Source organism: Panulirus ornatus, chromosome 46, assembly GCF_036320965.1.
Source record: "Panulirus ornatus isolate Po-2019 chromosome 46, ASM3632096v1, whole genome shotgun sequence".
In the NCBI taxonomy this organism is placed as follows: domain Eukaryota; kingdom Metazoa; phylum Arthropoda; class Malacostraca; order Decapoda; family Palinuridae; genus Panulirus; species Panulirus ornatus.
The window spans coordinates 28,705,753-28,722,846 of record NC_092269.1 but is presented as its reverse complement, the minus strand read 5'-3'; the positions used below and the strand labels follow the sequence as shown (position 1 = coordinate 28,722,846).

Sequence of the window (17,094 nt, the reverse complement as noted above, 5' to 3'; positions counted from 1 at the left end):
GATGTCTGGACACGCTGACAGCCGGTAGGACACGCTGACAGTAGAACACACGTACAAAGACAGTAGGACTCAAAGATACACAGTAGGATGGACAGACGGGCAGCAGGACACGCCTGGGGAGAGTCGCCACTTACCCAGGACGCCCGTGAGGAACTCGTTGTACGTGACGTGCTGGAACATGGCCGCCATGATCCGGCGAGCCTCCTCATAGAGCCTTGTGTCATCCCAGTGTGGGTTGAGGTGTTTGAGATCCCTGGCCAGATAGTTGTGCAGTCGGGCCCACAGAGTGGTCAGGAGGACCAGAAGCACATTTTCGTTCACCCTCGAGTCTCCTGCAAGGGTGGGAAGGGCTGAGGAGTGGATAGAGCGATAAGTCATGGATTGGACGGTTGCGAGAGCTATGTGTCAAGGATTGGTCGTCTATGAAGGACTGGTGTATGATGATTAGTTCACATTGACAGCCTCATGACCGACACTGCTCTAGATTCATTGCATCTTCTCCAAGTGACTGGTTCTGGTAATAGAATTGGAGCGATATGGTATACAGGGGGCGACGAGCGTTTGGACTGAACCAGGACCATATGAAGCAGCCGGGGGAAACTACGGATAGGTCTGTGGGGCCTGGTCGTCGATGGGGAGCATGAAGGAGGTAAACACTCTGTAAATCAACTAACATCTGGCAGAACCCCGCTACCAACTAATGAATAAGGTGACAGCGAAGTTGACGGCTCTTTTTATTCTGTTCGGCAAAATACTTTACCTTACATTCTCGAGGTAATAATGAGCCATGACAAAGCAACCTCTACCGCCTAGCGCTGGTGTGGTATGGACAAAGTTTACAACTGAAAGAAACAAATGTATGCCAAGAAACTTGTTCTACACCAGGTTGTGAGCTACGGTTGTTCGTTGTCCAATGTATACTACAACTGAATCCAGAACTGCTGAGTCTAACACGAGAAAAGTGCAAGTCTGTGGCTGCTATATTTACTGCCAGATTCCGGCTCCTGAGCGTCCTTCACTTGCACTTCGAATCATTATTAGAACGGGACTACATTTACATGCAATATGTGTGGTAAGCTAACCTATGACCTAAACATTGCTTATAGTTGTATAAATGTTCTAACTGTACGTATGTGAATTGTGAATCCTTTTCTAATGACTTCCACCTATGGAGTCACCATTTCCTATATGCACATAATATTATTTTCTCATGTTGAAGGCTCCAGTCACTGACAAAACGCTACGTCAAGGCCGGGCCTTAATTGAAATATTGAGAGAAATATGATACGGAAAAAGAAAAGGCAAGGGAAAGTATTTACGAGTATTTGAGAAAGTGAAAGACCTGTCTTTTGAAATGTGCCAGGTCATAGTCATTGGGAAAAACATGAAAAGGTACAGAACTCCAAAGCTTCGACGTGTAAAAAGAGAAGCAGGTATCAAAACGGCCCATCCTTGAGTTGCCATCAGGACCATAAATCTTGCTTATGTCCAGAGAAAGAAGCGCTTTTCGGACAGTCCGAAAAGAGATTGCGGGAAGAGGCACAGGATTGGTAAGAGGAGCATCAGGGGGTGAAGGTATGTTAGAGTCATCCAAGGTGGAGTTAGAGGAGAAATGTGAACCAAAGAGACTTGTTTTGTCTATGGCAGAGACAGATATAGTTCCGTCAGAAAGGAAAAGTGAAGGAAAGTTAGAGCGACAGAAGTTGTTAGAGATGCCCTTAGCTAAAGACAAGACAGACCTATCAGTGGATGACGAGGAGAGGTTATCACACTTCCTTTGAATAAAGGAACGCTTCGCCTCACGGATAATGTGCTTGCAATGATTACGGGCTGTGATAAAAGTTGAATGGTAGCCAGAGGAAGGAGAGATTTTCCAAGCCCGATATGCCTGATCCCTTGTGTGAATGGCCTCAGAACAGGAATGGTTGAACAATGGATTGGATGAGGAAGTGGTCTTGGAGGAAGAGGGAATAAATTCTTCCATTCTAGTAAGATTAATTTCTGTTATGCATTTGACAGAGATAGAAGCATCACCACACAAGAGACAATAATTTACCCAGGGAAAGTCAGAAAAGAAGTTACGTAAAATATTCCAGTCAGTTTTGTTGAGGTGCCCGTATTTACGCTTAGAAGGGGCTGCTGGAGGGGTAGGTGCCGTTAGAATAGATTTATCAATTAGAGCAGAATAAGATTTTTACTTGTTTGTCTTTGTAAAATACAAAAAAAGAATATTGATAATACTGATGATAAGATGATAAATATACGAAAATCATAGAATCAAAAACAAGTATGTTTGCCACAGAGAAGATTAAAATCTGACCGTTCAGTCCTTCCACACGGAGAGTTTCTGATACTTAACCTGTTAATGTTAGCCAAATCTAATTACGTGTCTGTATCAGTGTAACATTAGAGGATACTTTGGTTTCTGAAAGCCATCAATGAGCCAAAAGGAAGTCCTGGAGGCAAAATTTACACACGCAAAGTACGCGGTTAAAGTTTGGGTGAAATCATACAATTTGCTAAACCTTCGGTGTCTAAGAGGTAGCTAAGATAAGAGGAGAGGAGGGAAAAGGATCTTGTTACTCACCTGTCTTGAAGCAGAAGCGGCCATCTTCGAACTGATTCTCTACATTGCAACTGTCGTTTCTGTCTTCTGAGGCAGCCAGCATTTCCTCGCCCTCATTCGTTACCTGTGGGGTGTTCATGAGAGAGAGGATTGCACGGGAGAACATGGGAGGGACAGATGACACAAAACCTGATGGTCCAAGACGAAGTTATGTGCCAGAGGATAGGAGTAGTATCCTAAGTTCCTAACCTATCTAGACAATTAAAACGATAACAAAGCGCAAGATTGCTCCAAACCCACCACTATACATGGAAACAGGATAAAGCGGTAGGCTCCCTCCCCACCAACCATCATACATGGAGACGGGATAGCAAAGCGGTAGACTCCCTCCCCACCAAACACTCTATATGGAGACAGGAGAGGAAAGCAGGAGGTTCCTCTCCATCCACTTCTCCCTCCCACACCTCAGCCAAAAGGAAAACATGTAGCCATGAATGAACAACATACTTGGTGAAAGTGATTATATTTACGTGGATCTTAAAGATCAAGATTAGTGGATAATATTTTCTGATCTGGTTGGTGTGGATGGAAGAGGGAAGGCTAGAGGGAGAGAGAGAGAGAAAGAAAGATGTAAGAAAGGATAAGGGAGATACGACATTGTCTGCACATACTTAGAATAAATGAGTACTGATTATAATGGTAAAGGAATGATAGGAGAATACCAGCACCCACCACTCTCACCAGCACCCACCACTCTCACCAGCACCCACCACTCTCCACAGCACCCACCACTCTCACCAGCACCCACCACTCTCACAAGCACCCACCACTCTCAACAGCACCCACCACTCTCACAAGCACCCACCACTCTCAACAGCACCCACCACTCTCAACAGCACCCACCACTCTCAACAGCACCCACCACTCTCAACAGCACCCACCACTCTCCACAGCACCCACCACTCTCACCAGCATCCACCACTCTCACCAGCACCCACCACTCTCAACAGCACCCACCACTCTCAACAGCACCCACCACTCTCAACAGCACCCACCACTCTCACAGCACCCACCACTCTCACCAGCATCCACCACTCTCACCAGCACCCACCACTCTCAACAGCACCCACCACTCTCACAAGCACCCACCACTCTCCACAGCACCCACCACTCTCACCAGCATCCACCACTCTCACCAGCACCCACCACTCTCAACAGCACCCACCACTCTCACAAGCACCCACCACTCTCAACAGCACCCACCACTCTCACAAGCACCCACCACTCTCAACAGCACCCACCACTCTCAACAGCACCCACCACTCTCAACAGCACCCGCCACTCTCACAAGCACCCACCACTCTCACCAGCATCCACCACTCTCACCAGCACCCACCACTCTCCACAGCACCCACCACTCTCACCAGCACCCACCACTCTCCACAGCACCCACCACTCTCCACAGCACCCACCACTCTCCACAGCACCCACCACTCTCCACAGCACCCACCACTCTCACCAGCACCCACCACTCTCCACAGCACCCACCACTCTCCACAGCACCCACCACTCTCCACAGCACCCACCACTCTCCACAGCACCCACCACTCTCCACAGCACCCACCACTCTCACCAGCACCCACCACTCTCAACAGCACCCACCACTCTCCACAGCACCCACCACTCTCACCAGCACCCACCACTCTCAACAGCACCCACCACTCTCAACAGCACCCACCAGTATCATCAGCTCCCTCCACTCTCACCAGCACCCACCAGTATCACCATCACGCACCACTGTCACCACCACCCACCTGCATCTTCAAGAGGCCGTCCTTATAAGTTCGAAGGTCGTCATGCATATCCGAGGTGATCAGTTGGCTGCCGTACACCGCCGACCCGTCGACGAAGGACGTTAGGTCATTAATCTGCTCCCGAGGTCCTGCCAAGGTAGCAAATCCTTACACAGTCCTCACATTTTCTCAGCCCAAAACCTCTGCTAACAATGTACTAATCAGCAGACCGACAAAACTTTAAGGAACCAAAGGTCTAAAGTACAGTGTGTACAGTGTGTGTCATGTGTCTCAAGAACCACGTCTCAAGTGCTCACCGAAGCCGCATTTAGGGCAGGGGAGGGAGCGGACAAACTCCATGCAGGTGAGGCCGTAGGCGGCGTAGAGTGGGTCGTCCTGAGGGATGTTGATTGTGGCGCACTCTGGATGATGGAGCTCTGGGTCTTTCTGCACCTCGGGCGTACAGCAGGGGATGCTACTGCCGTTGAGACCTGTGCCACATATAGACCATTATGTTGGCTTGTGGTGGACTACACGCACCTGTTATGTGGACAACATGACACCATCCGCTCGTTGGTGGTGGCAGAGGAACACCGTGCTAATCTAACTTCGATGTGAACATCTATAAAACCAAAGAGGTCAACAAGGTAATTTTGAAATTATACTTGGGGATGTTCATCACTTTAAGGACTTAAACTTATTACTCTGCGCAATATACAGTATAAGCCTGGAGCCAAGCTGGGCTAGAATCTTAATATCAGACAGCAGAGGAAATCAGAAGAGGAAAAAATATAATATGACTGAAGGAGAGGCTGACAGATTCAGAGATCTATTTGAGCGATTCAGAAAGAGTGCCCAGAGGAAAGGAAGAAAAATAACTTAAAACCAGAAGAAAAAGGTCTGGAAGGCTTTGTTTTCTGCACGTCAGTGAAATATGACAAAAGGAAATGCCCGTAAGACCGAGACCAGAGGCTGTTGGTAAAAGAGGACAGGGGAATGAAGTAAGACCTGGGCCTCATGAGTAAAGAAACAGACAGAAGATAGCGACTAACGCTGAGCCACAGAAGCCTGGGAATAATGAGGAAGATTTAGATGAGGAATGATAAAGATGATACAATAGAAAGGAGAGTATATATATTGTGAGGAACAGAACAGCAGTGTAGCGGTAAGTGTTCATGACGCATTCACAAGCCGTCCAGGTTCGAGCGCATATGTTCGAATCTAGGTTACGGCAGTCGGTCCACAATCAACCCAGCTGTTCATTTACCTCTAGGGATTGATCGATAAAAGGGGTACTTGGCTCAGGCCAGGATATATATATATGTGTGTATATATATATATATATATATATATATATATATATATATATATATATATATATATATATATATATATATATGTTGGAAAGGAATACAATTTTGCGCGTGATCAAGATATTCCTGAGTCCACAGAAATGTTTACCAGATGGCGTCCTAGCTTCGTCTCTTCGATGTATATCAACTGACTGTTATATTTCTCTCTTGTGTCTCCCCTGATGATGTGATTATTACACGAAAATGCACTTGGGAATTTATCGTGTTTCATTTTCCCCGTGGACTGAAAGGAATATATGGGGAGGTGATAACAAGTAGTGGTGATGTGAGAAGGAGATGGAGTGAGTATTTTGAAGGTTTGTTGAATGTGTTTCATGATAGAGTGGCAGATATAGGGTGTTTTGGTCGAGGTGACGTGCAAAGTGAGAGGGTTAGGGAAAATGATTTGGTAAACAGAAAAGAGGTAGTAAAAGCTTTGCGGAAGGTGAAAGCCAGCAAGGCAGCGGGTTTGGATGGTACTGCAGTAGAATTTATTAAAAAAGGGGGTGACTGTATTGTTGACTGGTTGGTAAGGTTATTTACTGGTGAGGTGCCTGAGGATTGGCGGAATGCTTGCATAGTGCCATTGTACAAAGGCAAAGGGGATAAAAGTGAGTGCTCAAACTACAGAGGTATAGGTTTGTTGAGTATTCCTGGGAAATCATATGGGAGGGTATTGATTGAGAGAGTGAAGGCACGTACAGAGCATCAGATTAGGGAAGAGCAGTGTGGTCTCAGAAATGGTAGAGGATGTGTGGATCAGGTGTTTGCTTTGAAGAATGTATGTGAGAAATGATTAGAAAAGCAAATGGATTTGTTTGTACCATTTGTGGATCTGGAGGAGGCATATGATACGGTTGACAGAGATGCTCTGTGGAAGGTATTAAGAATATATGGTGTGGGAGGCAAATTGTTAGAAGCAGTGAAAAGTTTTTATCTAGGATGTAAGGCATGTGTACGTGTAGGAAGAGAGGAAATTGATTAGTTCTCAGTGAATGTAGGTTTGCGGCAGGGGTGTGTGATATCTCCATGGTTGTTTAATTTGTTTATGGATGGGGTTGTTAGGGAGGTGAATGCAAGAGTTGTGGAAAGAGGGGCAAGTATGCAGTCTGTTGTGGATGAGAGAGCTTGGGAAGTGAGTCAGTTGTCGTTCGCTGATGATACAGCGCTGGTGGCTAACTCGCGTGAGAAACTGCAGAAGCTGGTGACTGAGTTTGGTAAAGTGTGTGAAAGAAGAAAGCTGAAAGTAAATGTGAATAAGAGCAAGGTTATTGGGCACAGTAGTGTTGAGGGACAAGTCAACTGGGAGGTACATTTGAATGGAGAAACACTGGAGGAAGTGAAGTGTTTTAGATATCTTGGAGTGGATCTGGCAGCGGATCGAACCATGGAAGCGGAAGTGAATCGTAGGGTGGGGGAGGGGGCGAAAGTTCTGGGAACGTTGAAAAATGTGTGGAAGTCGAGAACATTATCTTGGAAAGCAAAAATGGGTATGTTTGAAGGAACAATGTCATATGGTTGCAATGCGTGGGCTATGGATAGAGTTGTACGGAGGAGGGTGGATGTGCTGGAAATGAGATGTTTGAGGACAATATGTGGTGTGAGATGGTTTGATCAAGTAAGTAATGATAGGGTAAGAGAGATGTGTGGTGATAAAAAGAGTATGGTTGAGAGAGCAGAAGAGGGTGTTTTGAAATGGTTTGGTCACATGGAGAGAATGAGTGAGGGAAGATTGACCAAGAGGTGGAGGGAACGAGGAGAAGTGAGAGACCAAATTGGAGGTGGAAAGATGGAGTGAAAAAGATTTTGAGTGATCGGGGCCTGAACATCCAGGAGGCTGAAAGGCGTGCAAGGAACAGAGTGAATTGGAACGATGTGAAGCGTCTGGGGTAGACCATGGAAAGTTCTGTGGGGCCTGGATGTGGAAAGGGAGCTGTGGTTTCGGTGCATTATTACATGACAGCTAGAGACTGAGTGTGAACGAATGTGGCCTTTGTTGTCTTTTCTTAGCGCTACCTCGCGCACATGAGGGGGGAGGGGGTTGTTATTTCATGTGTGGCGGGTTGGCGATGGGAATGAATAAGGCAGACAGTATGAATTATGTACATGTGTAAATATGTATATGTCTGTGTTTGTACATATATAGGTATACGTTGAGATGTATAGGTATGTATATTTGCGTGTGTGGACGCGTATGTATATACATGTGTATGTGGGTGGGTTGGGCCATTTCTTTCGTCTGTTTCCTTGCGCTACCTCGCTAACGCGGGAGACAGCGACAAAGCAATATATATATATATATACATATATATATATATATATATATATATATATATATATATATATATATATATATATATATATATACATAGATAGATAGATTATCCCTGGGGATAGGGGAGAAAGAATACTTCCCATGTATTCCCTGCGTGTCGTAGAAGGCGACTAAAAGGGAAGGGAGCGGGGGGCTGGAAATCTTCCCCTCTCATTTTTTTTTTTTTTTTTCCCCAAAGGAAGGAACAGAGAAGGGGGCCGGGTGAGGATATTCCCTCAGAGGCCCAGTCCTCTGTTCTTAACGCTACCTCGCTGAGGCGGGAAATGGCGAATACTATAAAAGAAAAAGAAATATATATATATATATATATATAACTTTAATGGGTTGGCCTTGATTACACCTTAGTTCCTAGTACGGTCTCACCTAAATACAAAAATTCTAAAAAATCAGGGACGTGTATGATTTGTCAGATGGAAGGTATGCGGAAGTACAGACTCTTCAGTGTTAGGTTAGGTTAGTGTGAATGGAGACTTTAGGTAAAGCCAATGATAAATCAGCTCCGTAGGAATCAGCAGACAAATGGGTTGCACCCATGAGTCTGTGGCGGAGGAGGTAGATGGACGTATATCGCTGGGAAGTTCTGGATTAAAAAACGAGAAGAAATTAGGTATGATCAAGCCCTGAGGGGAAGGGTCAGTAATGATTACGTTTAGTAAGGAGTTATGTCGCCAGGAGGTACTCATGTAACCTCAAGAGACTTGCAAACCAGGAGGAATTCAGAATAATAATGATCAGAGGTGACAGACTGAAGGAGACAAGAGAACTGACGAACACAGACCAAAGGACCAAACATGACAGATAATGAAAGAGGTTACAGAACAGAACAGCCCCACAAGTACCTGAGAGAGGTCGTCCAGAAAGCTACATGACGCAAATGTCAGACTGAAGATAATGTATGCAGATGATATTCATGTCTCCACTGATGAGTTGTTTCAATCTGTTTCATGTGAACAGTACGCGTAAGAGGCCTCAGCTTCACCGTGGTGCGAGTGCATGATGGATAGCATTGTGTGGCTCGGGTGCTGGCGGGAGACCCTCTTAACCTCTCAGTTTACGTGAGGTAACGGTGGTTCTCACTGGACCACATAAGGCCAGATATGACCTGTGAGGGACTGGGTTACCGGTGAGGTTCATGACTCAGGAAATGACATCTGATGACCTGGAGAAAGGTGAGGTCAAGGCTCATGCAAACTGACCTTTCACGAGCGGGGTAGCGGTGAGGTCGTGGTCCAAGTACTGGCCGTAGGTCATGTGGAGGATGCTGAAGCAGGAGGACTGCCTGTCGTGGTGCACGTTCAAAGTGGAGCTTATGAGGCGAGCGCTGGGCAACTCCGACCCGTCCACGCTACGACGGAACGCCGACACTCCTGCAACAATGACGGTCTTACCCCCATGATCCTGCAACAACCATGATCCTGCAACAACCAAGATCCTGCAACAGCCATGATCCTGCAATAACTATGATCCTGCAACAACCATGATCCTGCAATAACTATGATCCTGCAACAACCATGATCCTGCAACAACCATGATCCTGCAACAACCATGATCCTGAAATAACTATGATCTGCAACAACCATGATCCTGCAATAACTATGATCTGCAACAACCATGATCCTGCAATAACTATGATCTGCAACAACCATGATCCTGCAATAACTATGATCTGCAACAACCATGATCCTGCAACAACCATGATCCTGCACCATCAATCATCCTGCAACATCAATGATCCTGTAACAACCATGATCCTGCAACATCAATGATCCTGCAACAGCAATAATCCTGCAACAACCATGATCCTGCAACAACCATGATCCTGCAACATCAATCATCTTGCAACAACCATGATCCTGCAATAACTATGATCCTGCAACAACCATGATCCTGCAACAACCATGATCCTGCAACAACCATGATCCTGCAACAGCAATAATCCTGCAACATCAATCATCTTGCAACAACCATGATTCCTGCAATAACTATGATCCTGCAATAACCATGATCCTGCAACAACCATGATCCTGCGACATCAATTATCCTGCAACATCAATGATCCTGCAACAGCCATGATCCTGCAACATCAATGATCCTGCAACAACCATGATCCTGCAACATCAATGACCCTGCAGCAACCATGATCCTGCAACAACCATGATCCTGCAACAACAATAATCCTGCAACATCAATGACCCTGCAGCAACCATGATCCTGCAACAACCATGATCCTGCAACATCAATGATCCTGCAACATCAATCATCCTGCAACATCAATCATCTTGCAACAACCATGATTCCTGCAATAACTATGATCCTGCAACAACCATGATCCTGCAACAACCATGATCCTGCGACATCAATTATCCTCCTACATCAATAATCCTGCAACAACCATGATCCTGCAACATCAATGACCCTGCAACAACCATGATCCTGCAACATCAATGACCCTGCAACATCAATGACCCTGCAACATCAATAATCCTGCAACATCAGTGATCCTGCAACAACAATAATCCTGCAACATTAATGATCCTGAACAACCACGATCCTGCAACATCAATGATCCTGCAACAACAATAATCCTGCAACATTAATGATCCTGAACAACCATGATCCTGCAACATCAATGATCCTGCAACAACCATGATCCTGCAACAGCAATGATCCTGCAACAACATTAATCCTGAAACATCAATGATCCTGCAACAACCATAATCCTGCAACAACCATGATCCTACAACATCAATGATCCTGCAACAACCATGATCCTGCAACATCAATGATCCTGCAACAACCATGATCCTGCAACATCAATGATCCTGTAACAACAATAATCCTGCAACATCAATGATCCTGCAACAACCATGATCCTGCAACAATCCTGCAACAACCATGATCCTGCAACATCAATGATCCTGCAACAACCATGATCCTGCAACATCAATGATCCTGCAAAAACAATAATCTTGCACATCAATGATCCTGCAACATCAATGATCCTGCAACATCCATGATCCTCCAACAACCATGATCCTGCAACAACCATGGCTTTACCCCATGATCATGCAACAACCATGGACATATGAGGAAGCTGGACCTACCGTCACTGTACATATGAGGAAGCTGGACCTACCGTCACTGTACATATGAGGGGGCTGGACTTACCGCCACTGTACATATGAGGGGGCTGGACCAACCCTCACTGTACATATGAGGAAGCTGGACCTACCGTCACTGTACATATGAGGGAGCTGGACCTACCGTCACTGTACATATGAGGGAGCTGGACTTACCGCCACTGTACATATGAGGGGGCTGGACCAACCCTCACTGTACATATGAGGGAGCTGGACCTACCGTCACTGTACATATGTGGGAGCTGGACCTACCGTCACTGTACATATGAAGGAGCTGGACCTACCGTCACTGTACATATGAGGGGGCTAGACTTACCGTCACTGTACATATGAGGGAGCTGGACCTACCGTCACTGTACATATGAGGGAGCTGGACCTACCGTCACTGTACATATGAAGGAGCTGGACCTACCGTCACTATACATATGAGGGAGCTGGACCTACCGTCACTGTACATATGAGGGAGCTGGACCTACCGTCACTGTACATATGAAGGAGCTGGACCTACCGTCACTATACATATGAGGGAGCTGGACCTACCGTCACTGTACATATGAGGGAGCTGGACCTACCGTCACTGTACATATGAGGGAGCTGGACCTACCGTCACTATACATATGAGGGAGCTGGACCTACCGTCACTGTACATATGAGGGAGCTGGACCTACCGTCACTGTACATATGAGGGGGCTAGACTTACCATCACTGTACATATGAGGGAGCTGGACCTACCGTCACTGTACATATGAGGGGGCTAGACTTACCATCACTGTACATATGAGGGACCAAACGTCTAAACGGGGTGAAGGAGCTGCCCCAAATAGGTTTCTGAAGGTTGTTGCAGGTTCCATCGATCTTCCTGTAGGGATAGTAAGGATCGCAGCTTTCTGGCTCGGGCCTCTGCGGTCCAAAGCGACACTTCTCGTTCAGCGAAGTGGCCTGGAGGTCCAGCGCTGAGGTCCCCGGGGGTATATCCGGTCTGGAAGGGCAACGTGTCGGTGTCAGATCATGTGATCCTGGCGCACGTGAGAGATGACCACACCCTCCTTCACCTCATGCCCCGCCCCCCCTACAAAATCGGTTGGTTCAGACCTAACAACGGTGAATCAAGATCCTAAACAATTAAGGGAAAAGAAGAAACGCTGAAGGGATTAATCCCTGATAATAAATGATCTCTGATACATTCATACCGACTTTGTCTTGTGTATGTTCATGTAGTCTCAGTTCCGTGGCCGTGCCAATGGCAACCCAGGTATGAGAGGTGGATCGGGGGCGTCCATCCTGGAGCTTCAGAGGCGGTCTTGCTGTGAGACACACTTCATCGCTTCCTGATCATTTACTGTGACGCGTCAAGTGTCGTGCAGTCACCTGACGCTCCACTTTACGTTCACTAAATGCCCTCACGAGGCATGACCATGGATGGAGTCGTTCGTCTGGCACCCTCATCGCAGATATCTGCCACCCTCACGACTCCATTCATCACATCTGGCCAGTAACACCTTCTCGCCGTCTGCGTCTTCAGGTCGTACCTTCGGCTGTGCTGGTAGCCACCTCTACCGACCTCCCGGCCACCGTCTCTCCCGTACTAGTGACAGCTCATAAACCTCCCTTACATCCCCGTTTTCACTGTGTCTTTAATCCTAGTTCTCGCTGTTGATAAGCCATTTTGCAATTGGTTCTTATCCAGTTTTCTTGGAAAAACGACATTAATAGATCGTTATGCCCAAGATGGACTCCATTAACTCAAGCTTTCTATGCACAGTCACACCTGACACCTTCCCTCCACCTCAGAGCCCTTACTGCCCTTGTACACACAGCAAAAAAAAAAAAAAAAAAAAAAAAAAAAACTTTACCCTCTCAAAGTGACATAATATGACATAAGGACGAAAAAATATGAAAGCATACCAACCCCTTAAAGTTATCAGGTAATCATTTTGAGACACGTCGTTCACTAGTGTAACGATCGCTTTTGTGCTGTGTGCATCTTGTGTGACTCTGTCGTCAGCTTCAAGTGTCTTTCACGGCATTATTTCCCACAAACACCTCAACTCTCTCTGGCAACCAACCTTCTCCACTCTCTTGAAAAGAACCCTTGTCTTTGCAGCAAACATCTCCCTCCCGTAATCCACTTAAACTTCTGCATAGGTCAACCCTACCCCACCCTCTCCGAACCGAGCAAAGGTACAGCATCATCTGCATAGTTCAGGTCGATTCGATAAGAGAGAGAGAGAGAGAGAGAGAGAGAGAGAGAGAGAGAGAGAGAGAGAGAGAGAGAGAGAGAGAGAGAGAGAGAGAGAGAGAGAGAGAGAGAGAGAGAGAGAGAGGCACTGGGCACAGCTATATCACCAGAGGACAGAGAACATCACCACGTCATGGAAGATACAGAGATGACTTACCTGCTCAGAATCTCCGACGTGGCTCCTTCCGAGATGAAGCCAGAGGTAGCAAGGCTTTCGGCCAAATTCTCTTGTTTTCTAAAATTTTGTTGTAGAGTGTACGAAGCGTCACCCTTGGGTAAATGCACTTCTTTTTGTTGAAGCTTCTCATTCACAGTCTGCATTTCTTCGAACGCTTCCAAACCAGATTGGGCAGCCTCGCTGAAGTACAGACAAGGGAACACGTTATGTGTATTTTCATCGGGGCGAACCCTCGAATCCTACAGTGACAATGTATTGTTGCTGTCTAAATACAAGTACAGCCTGCCTTCAACTGACACCCTGATCACTTTTAGATTGCCTTCTTGTTGGCAAAAACATAACAGCCATTTGACAGACTCTACAGCAATCAGCCTGACACACACACACACACACACACACACACACACACACACACACACACACACACACACCCTGGCCCACCTTCTTTTGGCTAAGTGAGGCAAACCGATGACTGATTTTTACACCGAAATCTTCAGACGTTTCGCATTTGAAGGTAGTTCGCTAATTCCAGTTACTGTTGTATGGACCAAAAGCCCAGAGTTGTACTTCTCTCAGACCAAATTCAAGCTCTCGTTCATTCTGAAATTCCTGGGACAAAATGTTTTCTTTCACATATGCTCGCATGATCAGGGTTGCGCCATCTACGGTTCTTAACCACCTGGCTGAACTCTTATTATCATCAGTGTAATGTTACCTGAACCAGTGATATTTCAAACATTTGTACAAATCTGTCCATCCTATAGCATTACAGGACTCCTCACCATCCTACAGCATTACAGGACTCCTCACCATCCTACAGCATTACAGGACTCCTCACCATCATACAGCATTACAGGACTCCTCACCATCCTACAGCATTACAGGACTCCTCACCATCCTACAGCATTACAGGACTCCTCACCATCCTACAGCATTACAGGACTCCTCACCATCCTACAGCATTACAGGACTCCTCACCATCCTACAGCATTACAGGACTCCTCACCATCCTACAGCATTACAGGACTCCTCACCATCCTACAGCATTATAGGACTTCTGCAAATCCTATAGTATTATAGAATATCTGACCCTCTTGCGAATACCTTAGGGGAACTCTGCCTATCCTGCAATTTATAAAAGGACTTTGAACCTCCTACAATCACTATAGGGTCTCTGACTCTCCTACAAGCATTATAGACTATCAGGTCCTCTACAGTCCTATGTACTCCTCCAGCAGATGACCTCGTCATGGACCATCACGTCGTCTATAGCTGTCCCTCCCATGTCTGTCGTGTTACTGTTCCTCAAACCGACGTCAAGGAGACATAGTACCTTGCCTGATCACTGGTGATCTTCACTACTTTCGGTGTCCTCAACCAGCTGCGTGCGTCCCCATCTGGGAACACTGAGCGCACAGGGGACGGCCAGTCCGGGTACTGGTTGCCATCTGAGCCAGAGGCATTCACTTGCTTCCTGTTCTTATAGCTCCAACGCTGAAAGAACCACTCGCTGTCTGGGTAAGAGACGGACAGAAGTAGCATGTATGAGAGATGAGATGGGTTACTGCTCGCAGAGGTTGGACGAGGGCCATTACCTCACGCATACGAGGATGGGAGGGAGGTCAAAGGTCACAAGCAAGGGAAAGGGAAAGTTATGAGTCACTAAGGGAGGGAGGGAAGGTACAGGTAAAGCAGGGAGGTAAGAGGTCACACACGGGAAGAGAAATGGAGAAAGGTCCTCTGTCATATGCAGAGGAAATACAGCAGTATTAAGCAGCGAGAGGTCAAGTGCACGAGCCACCAGCTCGCCGGCCAACAGATTCACACATCAGCTCGGAACCACCAAGAGACCAACGCACTCACACACTCAAAGACCAACAAACCGCATATATGACCAGCCACTCATGTAAGGAGACCATCAACATACCTTCAATTAGCCGCCCTTTACTATCAACGCACTAACCACCACTTACTGATCTAACAACCAATCCATCATCATCCAGTCCTCCTCTTAGTGTACTCTAGCCCATAACAGTTTGTATGTGCTTACCTATCCTGGGGAAAGTCTGAGTCAGCAGCTTGTCCGTGTTGGCGTCAGGGGGGACATTCGCAAGCTGCTGGAGGGGTTCGCGAAGGAAGAGAGGCTGTGCTCCCTCACATGAAACGTCAACAGGAGCTTCTATAGACAGTAGCCCAGGCGGCATCATCGCCATGCTCAACACTGCCACAAGGCCAGACATCGATGAGGACCTGAGCATCGCTTCTCTGGGAGAGATTACGAGAATTATACACACATGATGCGCTACTGGTGACGGGGTAAATGATGCAGCATTCAGAGGATGAATCTCACATCCAAATACTTACTAGACTGTACAGCCTGGACGGAACCGTCTTGATTTGTTGACACAACTTCCCACTCCCATAACCTCTCTCTCTCTCTCTCTCTCTCTCTCTCTCTCTCTCTCTCTCTCTCTCTCTCTCTCTCTCTCTCTCTCTCTCTCTCTCTCTCTCTCTCTCCACTTTGCTCACACATTCTCCTTTCATTTTTACGGCCGTCGAGACGGCATGAGGTTTTCCCCAAGGTGAGTGACCAGGTCGCTGTGGGCAGTTGGAATTCCAGGCGTGATGGCTGCTACAACAGTGGACACAGAGATGAGCAACTGAAATTCTGTTCTGGATTTTCGTCTTGCACTCTGCTGTGTCGTGAGGACCTGCACAGAACCCACTCCTTGCACATTCCTGCCTCCTGTGTTTCCAGGATTGGCAACGGTCATAGATTCTCGGATTCCCCGTAAATCTCTCGAGAGGGCAGCCGTGTAGATGTCCTACACTCACCCTCGAGGGAAGGAGACCAGTCCAGCAACCGACGTCCTCACTGGAATCCTGGACGTTTGGAGGCGGGTGGGTTGAGTGCTCCACTGAGGGAGGAGGGGTCGATCACGACTGAACGGGCATGTCCTACGGTATATGGCAGGATACTATTGGGCATCTCCCCATCCCGCCCCCTTGGGTGAGGAGGCGTACAGTTTCGTCATTTAAGTAGTGACTATTACGGGTGTGGGTCCACGGCGAAGGCGTAGGGCAGGTTCCCATGGACATGCCAGACGACAAAGGTTCAGGGGGCCAGGACGGGCAACGACGAAGACTCAGGGGATAGGACGGGCGACGAAGGCTCTTGGGGGCCAGGGTGACGCTGTGAAAGACGGACCGTGTTCGCTCAAAGCAGGGCTACCGAAGCAAGAATGCCACATATAACACACTGACATCAACACCTCATTCTACTCTTCGCACATTATGTTTCCCCGGTAAAGGCTTCAAAACTTTCTTTTCAGGCGAGATAATGAGTCGTCAGGACAAGAGACCCACACAGTGCGCATGTCTGCTTGCGCACTGTGTTGGGTTGTACCACTCACCACCGTATCTTCACTCAGTGTCGTGAGTGGTATACACTCGATGATATCCGAAGGGAGGAAGAGGAAATACTCTCAAGG

General features: G+C 47.0%; 1 protein-coding gene across 1 annotated transcript in view; it reads right to left on the bottom strand.

Annotated features, from left to right (window-relative positions):
* Positions 1-17,094, bottom strand: part of LOC139763344 (salivary peroxidase/catechol oxidase-like) — a 41,926-nt gene that overhangs the window by 15,365 nt on the left and 9,467 nt on the right. Inside the window, exons 2-10 of the mRNA XM_071689366.1 lie at positions 15,654-15,868; positions 14,937-15,117; positions 13,583-13,783; positions 11,951-12,165; positions 9,243-9,413; positions 4,677-4,850; positions 4,381-4,508; positions 2,588-2,690; positions 135-332 (exon numbers count right to left, since the gene is read on the bottom strand). Coding sequence (XP_071545467.1) covers positions 135-332; positions 2,588-2,690; positions 4,381-4,508; positions 4,677-4,850; positions 9,243-9,413; positions 11,951-12,165; positions 13,583-13,783; positions 14,937-15,117; positions 15,654-15,861 — 1,579 coding nt within the window. The 5' untranslated portion in view covers positions 15,862-15,868. The remainder of the gene's footprint in view (positions 1-134; positions 333-2,587; positions 2,691-4,380; positions 4,509-4,676; positions 4,851-9,242; positions 9,414-11,950; positions 12,166-13,582; positions 13,784-14,936; positions 15,118-15,653; positions 15,869-17,094) is intronic.